Source organism: Syzygium oleosum, unplaced genomic scaffold (genome assembly GCF_021117445.2).
Source record: "Syzygium oleosum isolate NSW1041296 unplaced genomic scaffold, Sole_v2.1 Sole_v2.01, whole genome shotgun sequence".
Lineage (NCBI taxonomy): Eukaryota > Viridiplantae > Streptophyta > Magnoliopsida > Myrtales > Myrtaceae > Syzygium > Syzygium oleosum.
The window spans coordinates 23,385,952-23,397,195 of NW_026607485.1; the positions used below are offsets into that span (position 1 = coordinate 23,385,952).

The window sequence follows — 11,244 nt, forward strand, 5'->3', positions numbered from 1 at the left end:
AACTTTTGAAAGCCTATTTTCATCCTAACATTCCTCACTTAAAAAAACTAAATTTTTTTGACTTTTTTCCACCTTCAAATGGAGATTTTTTTTTCCTCGCATATTTCTTCCGCCTCTGCGCCATCTCTCTCTGGTCAGTTCCTTTCTCTTTTTTAATTTTCATTCCTATTTAAAATTTTCCATTTTTGATTTAAAAATTAATTACTACTTTTCCACTTTTCATACCAAATTTCTCTTTTTCTTTTTATAACAAAATTTTCCTTCATAATCATAAGCAGTGAATAGGCGAAGCTCCAAGCAAACTGCGGCCAGAGTTAACAGAAATTGAGGGAAAATAATAAGCATCAACTCCGTCTCTCTTATCAAAGTTATGTCAATGCAAGTATTGAATCGAATAACAATTTAATTCAAATTAATACTTGCTTATGAAGACTGCTACCTCATTTTAGTTAAAAAAATTGTTTCGTGAAGATTAATAAAAAATTTATCCTCTCTTAAATAAAAAATTATGGGAGGTCATCAGCAATCAGCTCATTTCCTTCAACCTTACCATGGCCAAGTTCTTTTCTTTCAAGCCCCAGAAGAAGAAGCTCGAGTTGTGACGGCTTTACCTATCTCTACCATCTATGCCGAATCCACACAACAATACAACTTAACAAAGATTTGATATGCTACAGGAGATATCGGGACGACGGGATGGAAATCGGATTCGGTATTCATCAAAGAAATTATATCTCTCAATATGCGTACAATGCGCGAATGAATGTGTCGCCTTTTCTTTTCGCTCTAGTACCCAGAAACAAATAACCAGTGACAATCTTATACAGGAAGATAATAGACTCTTAAAGTTTCAACTTGTAACTACAGTCACTAGCCCTGATGCTGACCAGATTGTTAGTACTCAGACTATCCACCACCAACAAGCACTTCCCCAGAATCCTTACCTTCCTCAGCTTCAACCTCCCGAGCTTGACCGCGACCGGTGCGTTGACATTCAGGCTCAGCGGTATCTGCCCCGTCTGTTGCTGCTCCTGAAGCGCATTCATCAATGTGCTCCCGGATCTCGTCTCGCCGCTCAACGTGACATTGAACTCTGTAACGTTCTTGTGACCCTGGTAAAATATAGGCAGTGAACCTTGGCATAACTTGTCGTTCTTGTACCAAACGGCTAGCCACCCGCCCTTCTCGTAGTATATCCCAATCCTCTTGTTCAGATTGTTGGCTGTGATCTGGACGTCGAACTTCGCGTAAAGGGTCACGTCGACGTTGAGCCTCAGGTTGGTTATCCTCAACTTCTGGATCGAATATTTTGGGAGTTTCGGCTGGAATACAGCATAGAGGACTACGGCTGCAGCCCCGACCACAAGTAGTAGGACCACCAGGAGGCAAATTGTCCAGCACAAGCACCTGCAGAAGCAGCTTCTGGTTCTCGGTGGCCGAGAGGGGACGATGATGGGAGGACTTTGATGATGAAGAGGGCTAGCGGCCTTGTCGGAAGCCGGGGCACCAGGGGGCACAAGAGGCACGGTGGGCGGCGATTCCAAATCTGCAACTGGATGAATCTTCTGTTGGTCTGCCATTAAGTTACGACTGCTGCTTCTCTGGGGTCATGCAAGTTTTGGACCATACTCTGTTTCTGCTTCGAAGTAGAAGAGGGTATATATTATCAAAGTAGTTTTGCTTATTGGGACTAGTCTGAAACGGTTTTCCCTCTGCCTCTAGCGGAGAAGCTGGAATCCAATAGGAGAGCTCTAACACGTATCAATCCTCAACTGTATTGTACCTAATAAAATCACATACTAAAACCAGGATGTTTGGGAGGTAGTTGAGTTTCTCATCTGTTTGTACTGTTTGTGCAAGTCACATGTAGGAATCAATGCCGGTTTTGGTTCTCAAATCCAGTCAATCATGGCACTCTCAATCACCCTAAGCCAGTAAAATTTACGTGTCTGATCTTGATGTGTCCAATAACAGAGGACCACCCTGAATCTTCAAGGAAAACAACAGTTGCGAACAGACTTACCTAGACTGACCTGAACCATTGGATTTTGCAGGCCTCCCGCATCCGATGACTCGGATCACTGGGAGGACCAAGTCTCGGCAAGAATTTATTGTAAATATTCTTTTGTCTACCTTGTGATTGAATTGACTTTTGTTTCTTGGGAATATCCTTGCGTTGCAAAAAAAGCAAAGCCAATTGTGTTGATCTAACTGGTCAATTGAAAAGGAGCGAAGTCAACTGCAAATATGTAGTCCCGTGTGCTTATCAAAGGTACGCAGGTGAGCTACCCACGTTAGAGCGATGACAATTGATGTGTACATTGGCAACGTGCGTTTGGTGTTGCAAAATCTCTTGGGAAGCAATATTATTCCGAGTGATTGTCGGCCAAAATATTTAAGGAATTTAATTAGGATGGATACAAAAATGTGTCTCAAAGTCAAGAGCAAGATTTAACTCACAATCAGAGAGATGTTCTTAACAATAATCAATGGCAGCTGGTTCTATTGAGTTTTGAGCAACATGAATTATCAGACATTTCTCCAGGGACTTGCACATTTTTTCGGGCATTTCTTCTTTGCCCCAACATAAAAGAAGAGACCTAGTATCCACTTCGATACCAACAGAGAGAGAGAATTATGTCCCGACTCCTAATTTAGCCAAAATGTGGCGGAAGGAGCAGCAGCAGCAACAGCCGCCACCGCCAGTTACACAATTGCGAGAACATGGATGCAACTCGGCATAAAACCATTCTTGGCCACTTCAATACCATGGCTGGGTTATCATTTATCGGTTAGATCAATATCAGAGGCCATGACCACGGACAAATCTCACATTCGCTAGAAATTCCACAAACACTGTCGAAAGGACAGCTTACTTTTTTCAAGAAACTAACCAATCCCGCCGTTTGTTTACAACAGATACAAAACGTCCATGGATAATCTACTTGATTTCCATCCTATTTCAGCCTACTTTACACTATGCGGTGAAGGTATAATGCGATAATTGACCCGACCTTCATTCAATCTCAATCTGTTGAGGGCCATCTTCTTCTGCTTCTTTGGATCCTTCTGCATCAAGCTCCTCCTGAGAAATCCCTGAAGCTTCCACCGTTCTGGTAACCCACTCCCTCAGTGGATCTTCATTCAGATCAAGCCTCAGAAGACCCGCAAACATCCCACCCAAGAAAGCAACCGGTTCCTAAAAAGAAATAGATTACAAATAGATGGTGGCAATTGAATTTAAAACTTTACGGAGGAGCATAGAGCATTCTTGCTGACTTAGGAGTCGACTGTTGTGAGCACTAACGCTTCAATGGGGACAAATTGCGATAAAATTTTCCCTTCGAATTCGTGCCTTACAACAATCAAGATTGTTTTGGCATATCATAAGATAGACAAATAGGAAGCTTGTTTGATTTATATTTTGTTACTCATAAGCATCTGGTGAAATTGCATAGTCAAGGATTACTTGGATTGGTACGGAAATCAAGCCTAAACATATAGTTTTTTGTCCCGGATTCTCATTCTTATTCAGCAGAGAGGAGAACTACTAGGGTCCTAGAGTCCTAAGGTTAATACTTTTAAGAGTTTGAAACTCTCCAAAGAATGGCATTCTCCATGATCTACCTTAAGACAAACAAGCTCGAGGCCCTTCTATGCACGCTTCATAAAATTCCATGATCTAATCAAGTTTCCCCTTTTTCCTCTTGATTTTAATAATGACATATCTACTTAAACTATTAGACTCGTTACTTTCACAAATAGAATTTATAGCTCAAACCCTATAACTAGTAGGACCCATAAGACATGCCAGATCTTACAACCCCTTTTTCCTTCTTACTTATTTCTTGAAGCTTACAACCACAAACAGTAAAGCCTCACCGGGGGACACCTATCTAGGACTGTCTTTAACCATTATAAAAGAACTTGTTAGATCCCTTCCCTTACTCAATCCAAATTCCCATCAGGAGGACAAACCACAATCATAAGCATCAAACCTGATTCTAACACACCCATCCAGAATTCACCCCTGATAATTTCTGCTACCAAGCAAAGTGAAAGTCCACAAAAGAAAAAAGAGGGAGAGGGAGAGAGAGAGAGAGAGAGAGAGAGACTTCATCCCACAATCAGCTGTTGCTTAGAAACTTTCTTCTGATCCTGGCCTTGTAAAAGCAGGCCTTGAAAAATCATTATACGAATCATTGCCTGAAGAAATGCTTATCAGCCTGAACCCATGATAGATGGTCTGACCGCGGAAATTTAACTATGACAGCCCTCTATCTGTGCTTTTAATCTTTGCGTTCGTTTGCTTGCATATCAGGATGATGAAGCAGGAGCAGTAAGTCTGCTCCCTCCTATCTCAGGCTGCTCAATATACAAGTGATTGAAACAATGGGATCACCTCACGTAGAAAAGGCTTTACTGTTTGTGGTGGTAATTACTTATTAATGTGTTTCCGCAACACTCAAACATCAACAAGTCCCATTCCAACAAGTGTTAATTTTTAACCTTTCTTTAAGCTCTTGCATGTGCAGCAATTCACTTTTAAGTCAGGTTAATGTTTTGGCAATGCCCAACGGTCCACCTCAGTCTAGCGGTAGCAGATCAATCTTTTGATCTTGTTTGGTGGAAAAAACAGGAAAAAAGAAAACAAATCTTTGAAGAGGCAATATGTTTGGCATACTAATAGCTCTTATAGGCAACCCCAGAAAATCATCAAAACCTTTCCACCCACAGAGCAGTTTCTCAAGAAAAATTAAAAACCCAATTTTCAAATCCTCCAAGTTAATGCCCCACGATTCCTCTCAACCATGTCTAATCTCGTATATGCTACTAAAATCCAGACCATGCAGCTTCAAGGTCGGCACATCATTCAGTCAGCTCAACATAAACGAATTGCTGCTTAATTCCCATGCTAATGAATCGTTAACCACGTTAAAGCTCTCCAATTGTCCATCCCAAGACCTAATAGCAACCACCAAGCATCAGGCAACAACGCAAGAATCAAGTTAATCACGATCCTCGTCGTAAACTTAACCAGTGAAAAAAGACCAAGAAAAGCTAGTGACTTATCCGGTCCTGAAAAGGAGTACCTTGAGAGCTTCCTTAATGATGCGCTCTTCAGTGGGATTGAAGAAAAACGCCCGGACTCCATTCCTGCCGTAGCCAGTGCAGTTCCTGCCGATGCCCCTCATTTGGGTACCGAAAAATGGAGACTGCGACGGCGGGTTGAGCCTCGCACGGTCGCCCAGACCGGGTTTCCTCAGCTTCTGCTGCTGAATCCCGGAGTCAATTAGAACGAACGAACAGCGCGCACGAGAGTCGCGAATTGCGCGCGGAGAGAGACAGAGGGATGGATGACGAACCGGTGCAAACGTGGGGGAGCTGACGAGGAGGGACATGGTCGGGCGCTGCGACGCCGGAGCCGCTCCTCAATTCCGGCGGCTGCGGCGGAGGACCGACGGAGAATCCGGAGCGTTTCGCTGTGAGTTCTCGCCGGAGAAGAAGATACGTGTCGGCTCCGGCTCCGGCTCGAGCCTGCTTAAGTTGATAGAATTTTTTGGGTTATTTGATTCCTTCCCTAAAAATTGGCAAGGCATGCTTTTTTTGTGATTTTCGTGATGTCGAAATTTCTTTTTCTCTTCCAATCCAAAGCATGAAAAAATATTGCTTTTCAATGTAATTAAAAAGTGCTAACACAAGCCAAGGTTTAATGGTCGCTATTTATATTTTCAGGATAGCCGATATACATGGAAAGGCGTTTCGAACATAATCTTTGATTGACTGTTGATTTAAATTCGATAAATAAATAACTGTCAACAAATAAGAACGATGATTTTTTTTTTATTTACTTGACTCTCAATGAGATAAATAATTTTTTTGCGAAAGGAGAAGAATGACACACGGAAACAACTTTCATTTCATTTATTTATTTCTTTACAAATGGAGTCCAGAATAAAGTGTAACGTGCGAAATGGAAATCCACGTTTAATTTTTATCTCTTAACTTTTGTTGTTTTGGATTTTAAGATTAGACCTTTTACACCTTGAATTTACAAAACCAAAAAAAAATGTTACGATTTTTTATTAATGATTTTTAAAAATAAATTAGTATATTGCATTACTTTTCAGCAAATTTTATAGATGACTCTCCTTCTCCATCGCAATTTGTTTGGACAAAATGTCAAAAACGAAACACTCCCTCGCACAATACAACAGCGAGCTTCTCACGGGCCGGGCCGGACGAAACCCAGACGGAAGAGGCCCGAGTTAGGTCGGTTCGGGCATTTCGGGCTTCAACGGGCCTGCTCTTCTGTTATAGTAACTCCTCTGTAATCTGGAAGATTTGTCCGTAGCCGTACCGTCCTTTCCTTCCCTCTGCTGTTCTTCTCGCAATCCAGGATCATCCTCACGTCTCTCTCTCTCTCTCTCTCTCTCTCTTCTATGCAGATTTCGCTTGATCCTGATCGCTCGAGCGCCGCCGCCGCCGCCGCCGCCGTCGTCGTCGGTGGTGGTGGTGCCATCTAGGGTTCCGGGGGGGGGTGTCCCGCCGGTGCGTTCGGGTCTCGCGCCACCGCAATCGATGGCCGGAAGGGAAGTCCGCGAGTACACCAATCTCAGCGATCCTAAAGGTCAGGGGTCTCCGAATTCGTGTCGGTTCTCGTGTCCATTGCGGTTCTTGGTCTCGCGGGTTGTTGTTGTTGTTGTTTAGATTTTTGATTCTGTGGAGATTTGTGGATTGAAATGCGGAGCCAGATAAGAAATGGGGGAAGGGGAAGGACAAGATAGACGACGAGGACATCACGTTCCAGCGCATGGTCGCCAAGGTTAGCCCCCTCCATCTCCCCGCTTGTCGTCCCAATCTCTTCTGTACCTGATCGAGCTAAGTTTTTGTTTACTGGCTCCTGGCCTCCATAGTATCGATGGTTTCAATTTGCGTTTAGCTTGCCTGGAGAGATAATGTTGAGAGGGTGCAATTATTGAACGGTCCTTAGGATTTCTCAGAAATATATAGAAAATGATGGGATTAGGTGAAAGAAAAGCTCCGGTGGACTGAAGTGTGCTGTGCCCGAGGAACTGCACGATGAGGTTGTGCCCTAGGCTAGGAACTCGGGTTCCTCTGTTCATAAGTTTTGGATTAAGACGGGTCCGCAGAAAATTTATGTGGTTATTGTTTTGCAGTGATCATACCTGTGGGATTGATGGAAGAATGCGTGCATCAGCTCTTGGTTTAACTTAGTTATAAAACGTAGAATTATACTAGTTAGTGCAATTTACGGTTTGTGCACTAAAGACTGTTTTTTAGTTAGTGGGTGGGAGCCAGGAGTCTTTGTCAGGATACTAACTGTACTTCAGTCCCGATCTCCATTAAGCATTTGCATGAGGATGGTTTTCTGATAACATGCCCGGGCAGGGATCTTGGCCTTTACCGGGTGGCTGATGCAAGCAGATGCAAGAGGTTGCTGGAGAACGTGGAGGTTACCTTCATGGACGGGGAGGTAGGCATAGTCATAGACAAACAAACTTTCCCTGAGGTGCACCCAGCGAAGTGATGGGAAAGCTTTCTCCTGGGTTTTTGTACAGTTTCGTCTCTTTCCCTTTTCTTTCTGCCTTTAGTTCCTAGAACTTTGTTTGGGCTTGATTGTGCAGCCCTGGACAGTGATGATCTGCTATATCTCAAGGAACAAATGGAAGCTGAGGAGGATGCAGAACGCCTCCTACGCCGCACTGAAAAACGAGCATTTGCTGCGTTTAAAATATCCTTCAATGTTTGGATTTTTTTTTTTTTTTGGGGTGAAAATGCGATGCATTTATGTGGAACATTGAGATTGGTGAGGTTAATAATGTGTAGATGATGCTTATTTTTAGGTTTTTATTGCATTTGAAGGAGTGCACTTCACTGTCAATATTGGCTAACAAGATTAGTCTAGGTTCATACTAATATGGTTATTGTACAAGGAAAATTTCATTACTTGTGCTCTTTGGGGTTGTACATTGTACGAGGCTTTCATGGGACATTGTGCATGATTCTACCTAGGTGTTCTGGGGTTTCTGTGTTTTTGGCTCTTCTTTGCCTGCTGTTCATTTTAGTTTAATATCAAGGCAATCTAGCAGTGTATCTTAGTTTCTTGTTATTGTTACTAAGTCGTATCTGCTGGAACTAAAGTATACGTATCGGATTAATTGTTTCTTCTGGCATGCTGATTGAAATTTTTTTTTTAGGATCTATTTATTGTATTTTTAAGATTAAGTTGCTATCTAAGTCCCCTTGATTGGGAGAACAGAGAACTGATGGTCAACTTTGTTGATGTTAGAAGCCTTGAGTGGGATAATTTTTTGACATTGACACACAAATTCTTGGCTTTAAAATGTCTCAAAATGTTTCTCTGTCGATGTTCTGATAGCATATAGATTCAGAGGTCAGTAGGAGAGGTTAAATGGAAGACCTATCTCAGTGCTTTCATCAAGTCTTTCCCTTAATTGAAGGATACAGAGCAGCGAGTTTAGCAGATTCATCTCCTGCATCCGTGCCTTTGCCTCTTCGTGTTGAACCAAAGCCAAAGAGTGGGATCAGGTATTGTCTCTTTTCAGCACATGTGCAAGGTTGGAAGTTTTAGGTTTCTTCCTCCTCTCAACAGTTTTAATTGTCAATCTAACGCAGGCAGCAAGATCTCCTCAAGAAAGTTGTGGAAATCAAGCCGAAGCGGCAAAAAGTTTCCAGCCCGTCAAATGCGAATCGGGCAACTGCCATATCCAATAATCATGTAACTTCTGAATCGAAGGCTGACCAGGTGAAGAAACAGCCCACGCCTACAAAAGCAGAGGATAAAACCGAATCGGAAAATCCTGTAAAAAGCTTGCTGGGCATAGCATATGAAAGTTCTGACGACGATGAGGAATGATTGAAGAATGAAGAGCGGGTGCACACGTGCGGTTCTGCTTGCTCAGTTTTGATGTTTATTTGAAGTAGGAAATGTAGTATAAGACATCGAATTCAGCCTAAGTGTATCTTTTGGCACTAATATATTACATGGCTTTGAAATCTTACCAAATTTCCTCACTATGCCTCCTGGTGCAAATGCTCTGTTTTGATGTTATCTGAAGTAGGAAATGTAGTACAAGACATTGAATTCGGCGTAAGTGTATCATCTTTTGGTACTAATATATCACATGGCTTTGAAAGCTTACCAAATTTCTCACTATGCCTCCTGGTGCAAATGTCTTAAAAGAGTATGGCAAGACTTTTTGTGATCGATTCACCGTTGCAAACTTGAAATTGCCAGTGAGAAGGGTATTGCGACAGCATTTTTCTTTACGTTGAGTTGACCAGGGTTTGGTTTAAGTTTAACTTACTTAAGCTTTCAATAATAATTCCTACATGTACGGACCGGAATCCAAGTAAGTTTTTCACGAGAATGAGACGATGTCCTTTCAAGAAGCTCATGATCAAGACAACGTAATTTCAGAGCATTATTTCGGAGATTTGGTTAGTTAACAAACAGGATCCCAGACATGAATCTCTGCTCGAACTACATGAATTCAAATCGTGTCTCAAAGGGAAATGTGCGTGTCAATGCAAGAATACTAGGCTTGAAGTTGAAGTGAAAGTCGTTTATTATTCCACTACAACACATGCATTAACTGGTACACAATATTACTGCAATATAACTCAATTGTGTCCTCCTCCTCCTCCTCTTTCCCTATCACAAAACCCTAAACCTTAAACATCATTATTCCACCAGCAACCGTACTTATATTCCTCATTCATGGCTTAATCTCTAACGGCGGCAGACTACTCCACGTCCGTTGCTGAACTTGCTGGTGCACTCCATTGCGTTTGCCAACTCCAATGCCAATGGCTTCGCCTCCGGGAACAACACTGCCTCTGGGTCGAAGATGCAGTACTGACAGTCCGTGGACGCGAGAGAGGACGTCCTGTACTTGTTCTCACCTCCCATGATCGGCATCGCGACTCCTCTCTTCACTGGGTTCTGGAAATCGGGCCTGTAGGTCTGCCCCAACACGCCCTCCACCCGCTCTGAGAGATCGAAGAACCTGAACTGCACCTCCAAGTGCGCGAAGCAGTCGTCCGCGGGAATCTGATAGTTGTGGATCCTGTCGTCTTCCTTGGTGATTGGCACTACGCTTGCGGAAATTTCCAGGACACCAGGAAGGGTCATAGTGATGGCATTGTGATTAGCGGTCCGCTCCACGGAGAGAGCGCTATCGGGAGCCGACCAGCTCGAGAGGTGACCGTCAGCAATGTGGACCAGCTGGTCGTCGTAGGTGAAAGCGAGCTGGTCAACTTTGTTGTTCCAGTGGGCGACCTTTTTGGCGGAGAGAGTGAAGGTGTGGCGGTTGAACCTGAGGCCTAGGGCTTGGATCCACGTGTTGTCGCGCTTCCTTCCCTCAGGGCGGCGACCGATGAATCGGGCATTGATTTGGAGGTTCTGGTCAGCGACGAGAGCGAAGTGGCGGTTGGTCTCTCCATGGAAGTAGAAGACTATACCATCGCCTCCAATGAATCTGGGGTCACCGCAGGCGGAGCCTACTCCATTGCAGTTGGCCGTGCGGTCTGCAATTAAAACACCAGCATGTTGAATTGGTTTAATCATGTCGCATTACTATCTAGTACACTCGATTGTTTGAGATTATTATAATTATAATTCAAGGTACTTGATCTCTGACTGCATATATAATATATCTGCACGAATCATTCAATGCTATGAATGGGCCCCCTAGGGAGAAGTCTATACAGCGTCTCTGCATGGAAATGCATGAATGAGAGAGAGAGAGAGAGAGAGAGAGAGAGAGAGAGAGAGAGAGAGAGAGAGAGAGAGAGAGAGAGAGAGAGAGAGAGAGAGAGAGAGAGAGAGAGTTTTGAGAGACATACTCTTGCAAGTGGCTTCACATTGGGGGGTGTTGCAGTTGATGACACAGGCCTTGGCAGTTGGGTCAGCAGGCTTGAAGGATGGGCACTGCTGTGGGCAGGTGATGTCCTGGGCAAAGCACTTGGTGAACGGGTCATTGCATAAGACCGACTGGGGCGGGAACACCTTCCCGGCCACGGCCGAGGGCGGAGGCGGGGCTGGCCCGGCTGGCAGCGGGGGCGACGTGGGGTCGCCATAGAGGTCAGCGTTGCTGAGGGCAATGGAGCTCAACAACCAGAGAAGGGTCACGAACATTGGAGTACTACGGGCTTCCATGTCTATACCTATAAACCGTGTTACTTGGCAACACTAGG

General features: G+C 43.8%; 4 protein-coding genes across 7 annotated transcripts; 1 reads left to right on the forward strand and 3 right to left on the reverse strand.

Moving 5' to 3' along the window:
* Positions 1-761: 761 nt before the first annotated feature.
* LOC115676243 (NDR1/HIN1-like protein 6) lies at positions 762-2,707 on the reverse strand. Its single transcript, XM_030599116.2, has one exon. The coding sequence runs from the start codon at positions 1,578-1,580 to the stop codon at positions 843-845; it is 738 nt and encodes a 245-aa protein (XP_030454976.1). The 5' UTR covers positions 1,581-2,707; the 3' UTR covers positions 762-842.
* A 138-nt stretch (positions 2,708-2,845) lies between these two features.
* On the reverse strand, positions 2,846-5,574 carry LOC115676244 (UPF0426 protein At1g28150, chloroplastic). 3 transcript variants are annotated; one of them, XM_056321146.1, is made up of 3 exons: positions 5,367-5,574; positions 5,094-5,270; positions 2,846-3,199 (listed from the first exon to the last, which is right to left on the reverse strand). In XM_056321146.1, exons 1-3 carry the CDS (start codon positions 5,400-5,402, stop codon positions 3,017-3,019), a joined length of 396 nt encoding a protein of 131 aa, XP_056177121.1. In that variant the 5' UTR covers positions 5,403-5,574; the 3' UTR covers positions 2,846-3,016. The 3 variants fall into 3 exon arrangements, with proteins under 3 accessions (XP_056177121.1, XP_030454978.1, XP_030454977.1); XM_030599118.2 differs by having other exon boundaries at positions 5,094-5,273; positions 5,367-5,573; XM_030599117.2 differs by having other exon boundaries at positions 5,094-5,276; positions 5,367-5,573.
* A 770-nt stretch (positions 5,575-6,344) lies between these two features.
* Positions 6,345-9,052, forward strand: LOC115676152 (uncharacterized). 2 transcript variants are annotated; one of them, XM_056302731.1, is made up of 5 exons: positions 6,345-6,631; positions 6,756-6,826; positions 7,450-7,498; positions 7,650-8,574; positions 8,662-9,052. In XM_056302731.1, exons 1-4 carry the CDS (start codon positions 6,583-6,585, stop codon positions 7,853-7,855), a joined length of 375 nt encoding a protein of 124 aa, XP_056158706.1. In that variant the 5' UTR covers positions 6,345-6,582; the 3' UTR covers positions 7,856-8,574; positions 8,662-9,052. The 2 variants fall into 2 exon arrangements, with proteins under 2 accessions (XP_056158706.1, XP_056158703.1); XM_056302728.1 differs by lacking the exons at positions 6,345-6,631; positions 6,756-6,826; positions 7,450-7,498 and having other exon boundaries at positions 7,870-8,574.
* A 643-nt stretch (positions 9,053-9,695) lies between these two features.
* LOC115676151 (uncharacterized) lies at positions 9,696-11,244 on the reverse strand. The gene is made up of 2 exons (XM_030599036.2): positions 10,894-11,244; positions 9,696-10,575 (listed from the first exon to the last, which is right to left on the reverse strand). The coding sequence occupies exons 1-2, from the start codon at positions 11,204-11,206 to the stop codon at positions 9,779-9,781; spliced, it is 1,110 nt and encodes a 369-aa protein (XP_030454896.1). The 5' UTR covers positions 11,207-11,244; the 3' UTR covers positions 9,696-9,778.

What these genes read in the sequence shown, in the direction of transcription:
- LOC115676243 (XM_030599116.2), bottom strand. Translation starts at nt 1,580, where the DNA reads ATGGCAGACCAACAGAAGATTCATCCAGTTGCAGATTTGGAATCGCCG.
- LOC115676152 (XM_056302728.1), top strand. Translation starts at nt 8,438, where the DNA reads ATGGAAGACCTATCTCAGTGCTTTCATCAAGTCTTTCCCTTAATTGAA. An exon ending in AAGCCAAAGAGTGGGATCAG is followed by an intron (nt 8,575 to 8,661) that starts GTATTGTCTCTT and finishes AATCTAACGCAG; the next exon opens with GCAGCAAGATCTCCTCAAGA.
- LOC115676151 (XM_030599036.2), bottom strand. Translation starts at nt 11,206, where the DNA reads ATGGAAGCCCGTAGTACTCCAATGTTCGTGACCCTTCTCTGGTTGTTG. An exon ending in ATGTGAAGCCACTTGCAAGA is followed by an intron (nt 10,576 to 10,893) that starts GTATGTCTCTCA and finishes TTTTAATTGCAG; the next exon opens with ACCGCACGGCCAACTGCAAT.
- LOC115676244 (XM_030599117.2), bottom strand. Translation starts at nt 5,402, where the DNA reads ATGTCCCTCCTCGTCAGCTCCCCCACGTTTGCACCG. An exon ending in GCTCCCCCACGTTTGCACCG is followed by an intron (nt 5,277 to 5,366) that starts GTTCGTCATCCA and finishes TCCGGGATTCAG; the next exon opens with CAGCAGAAGCTGAGGAAACC. An exon ending in TCATTAAGGAAGCTCTCAAG is followed by an intron (nt 3,200 to 5,093) that starts GTACTCCTTTTC and finishes ATTTCTTTTTAG; the next exon opens with GAACCGGTTGCTTTCTTGGG.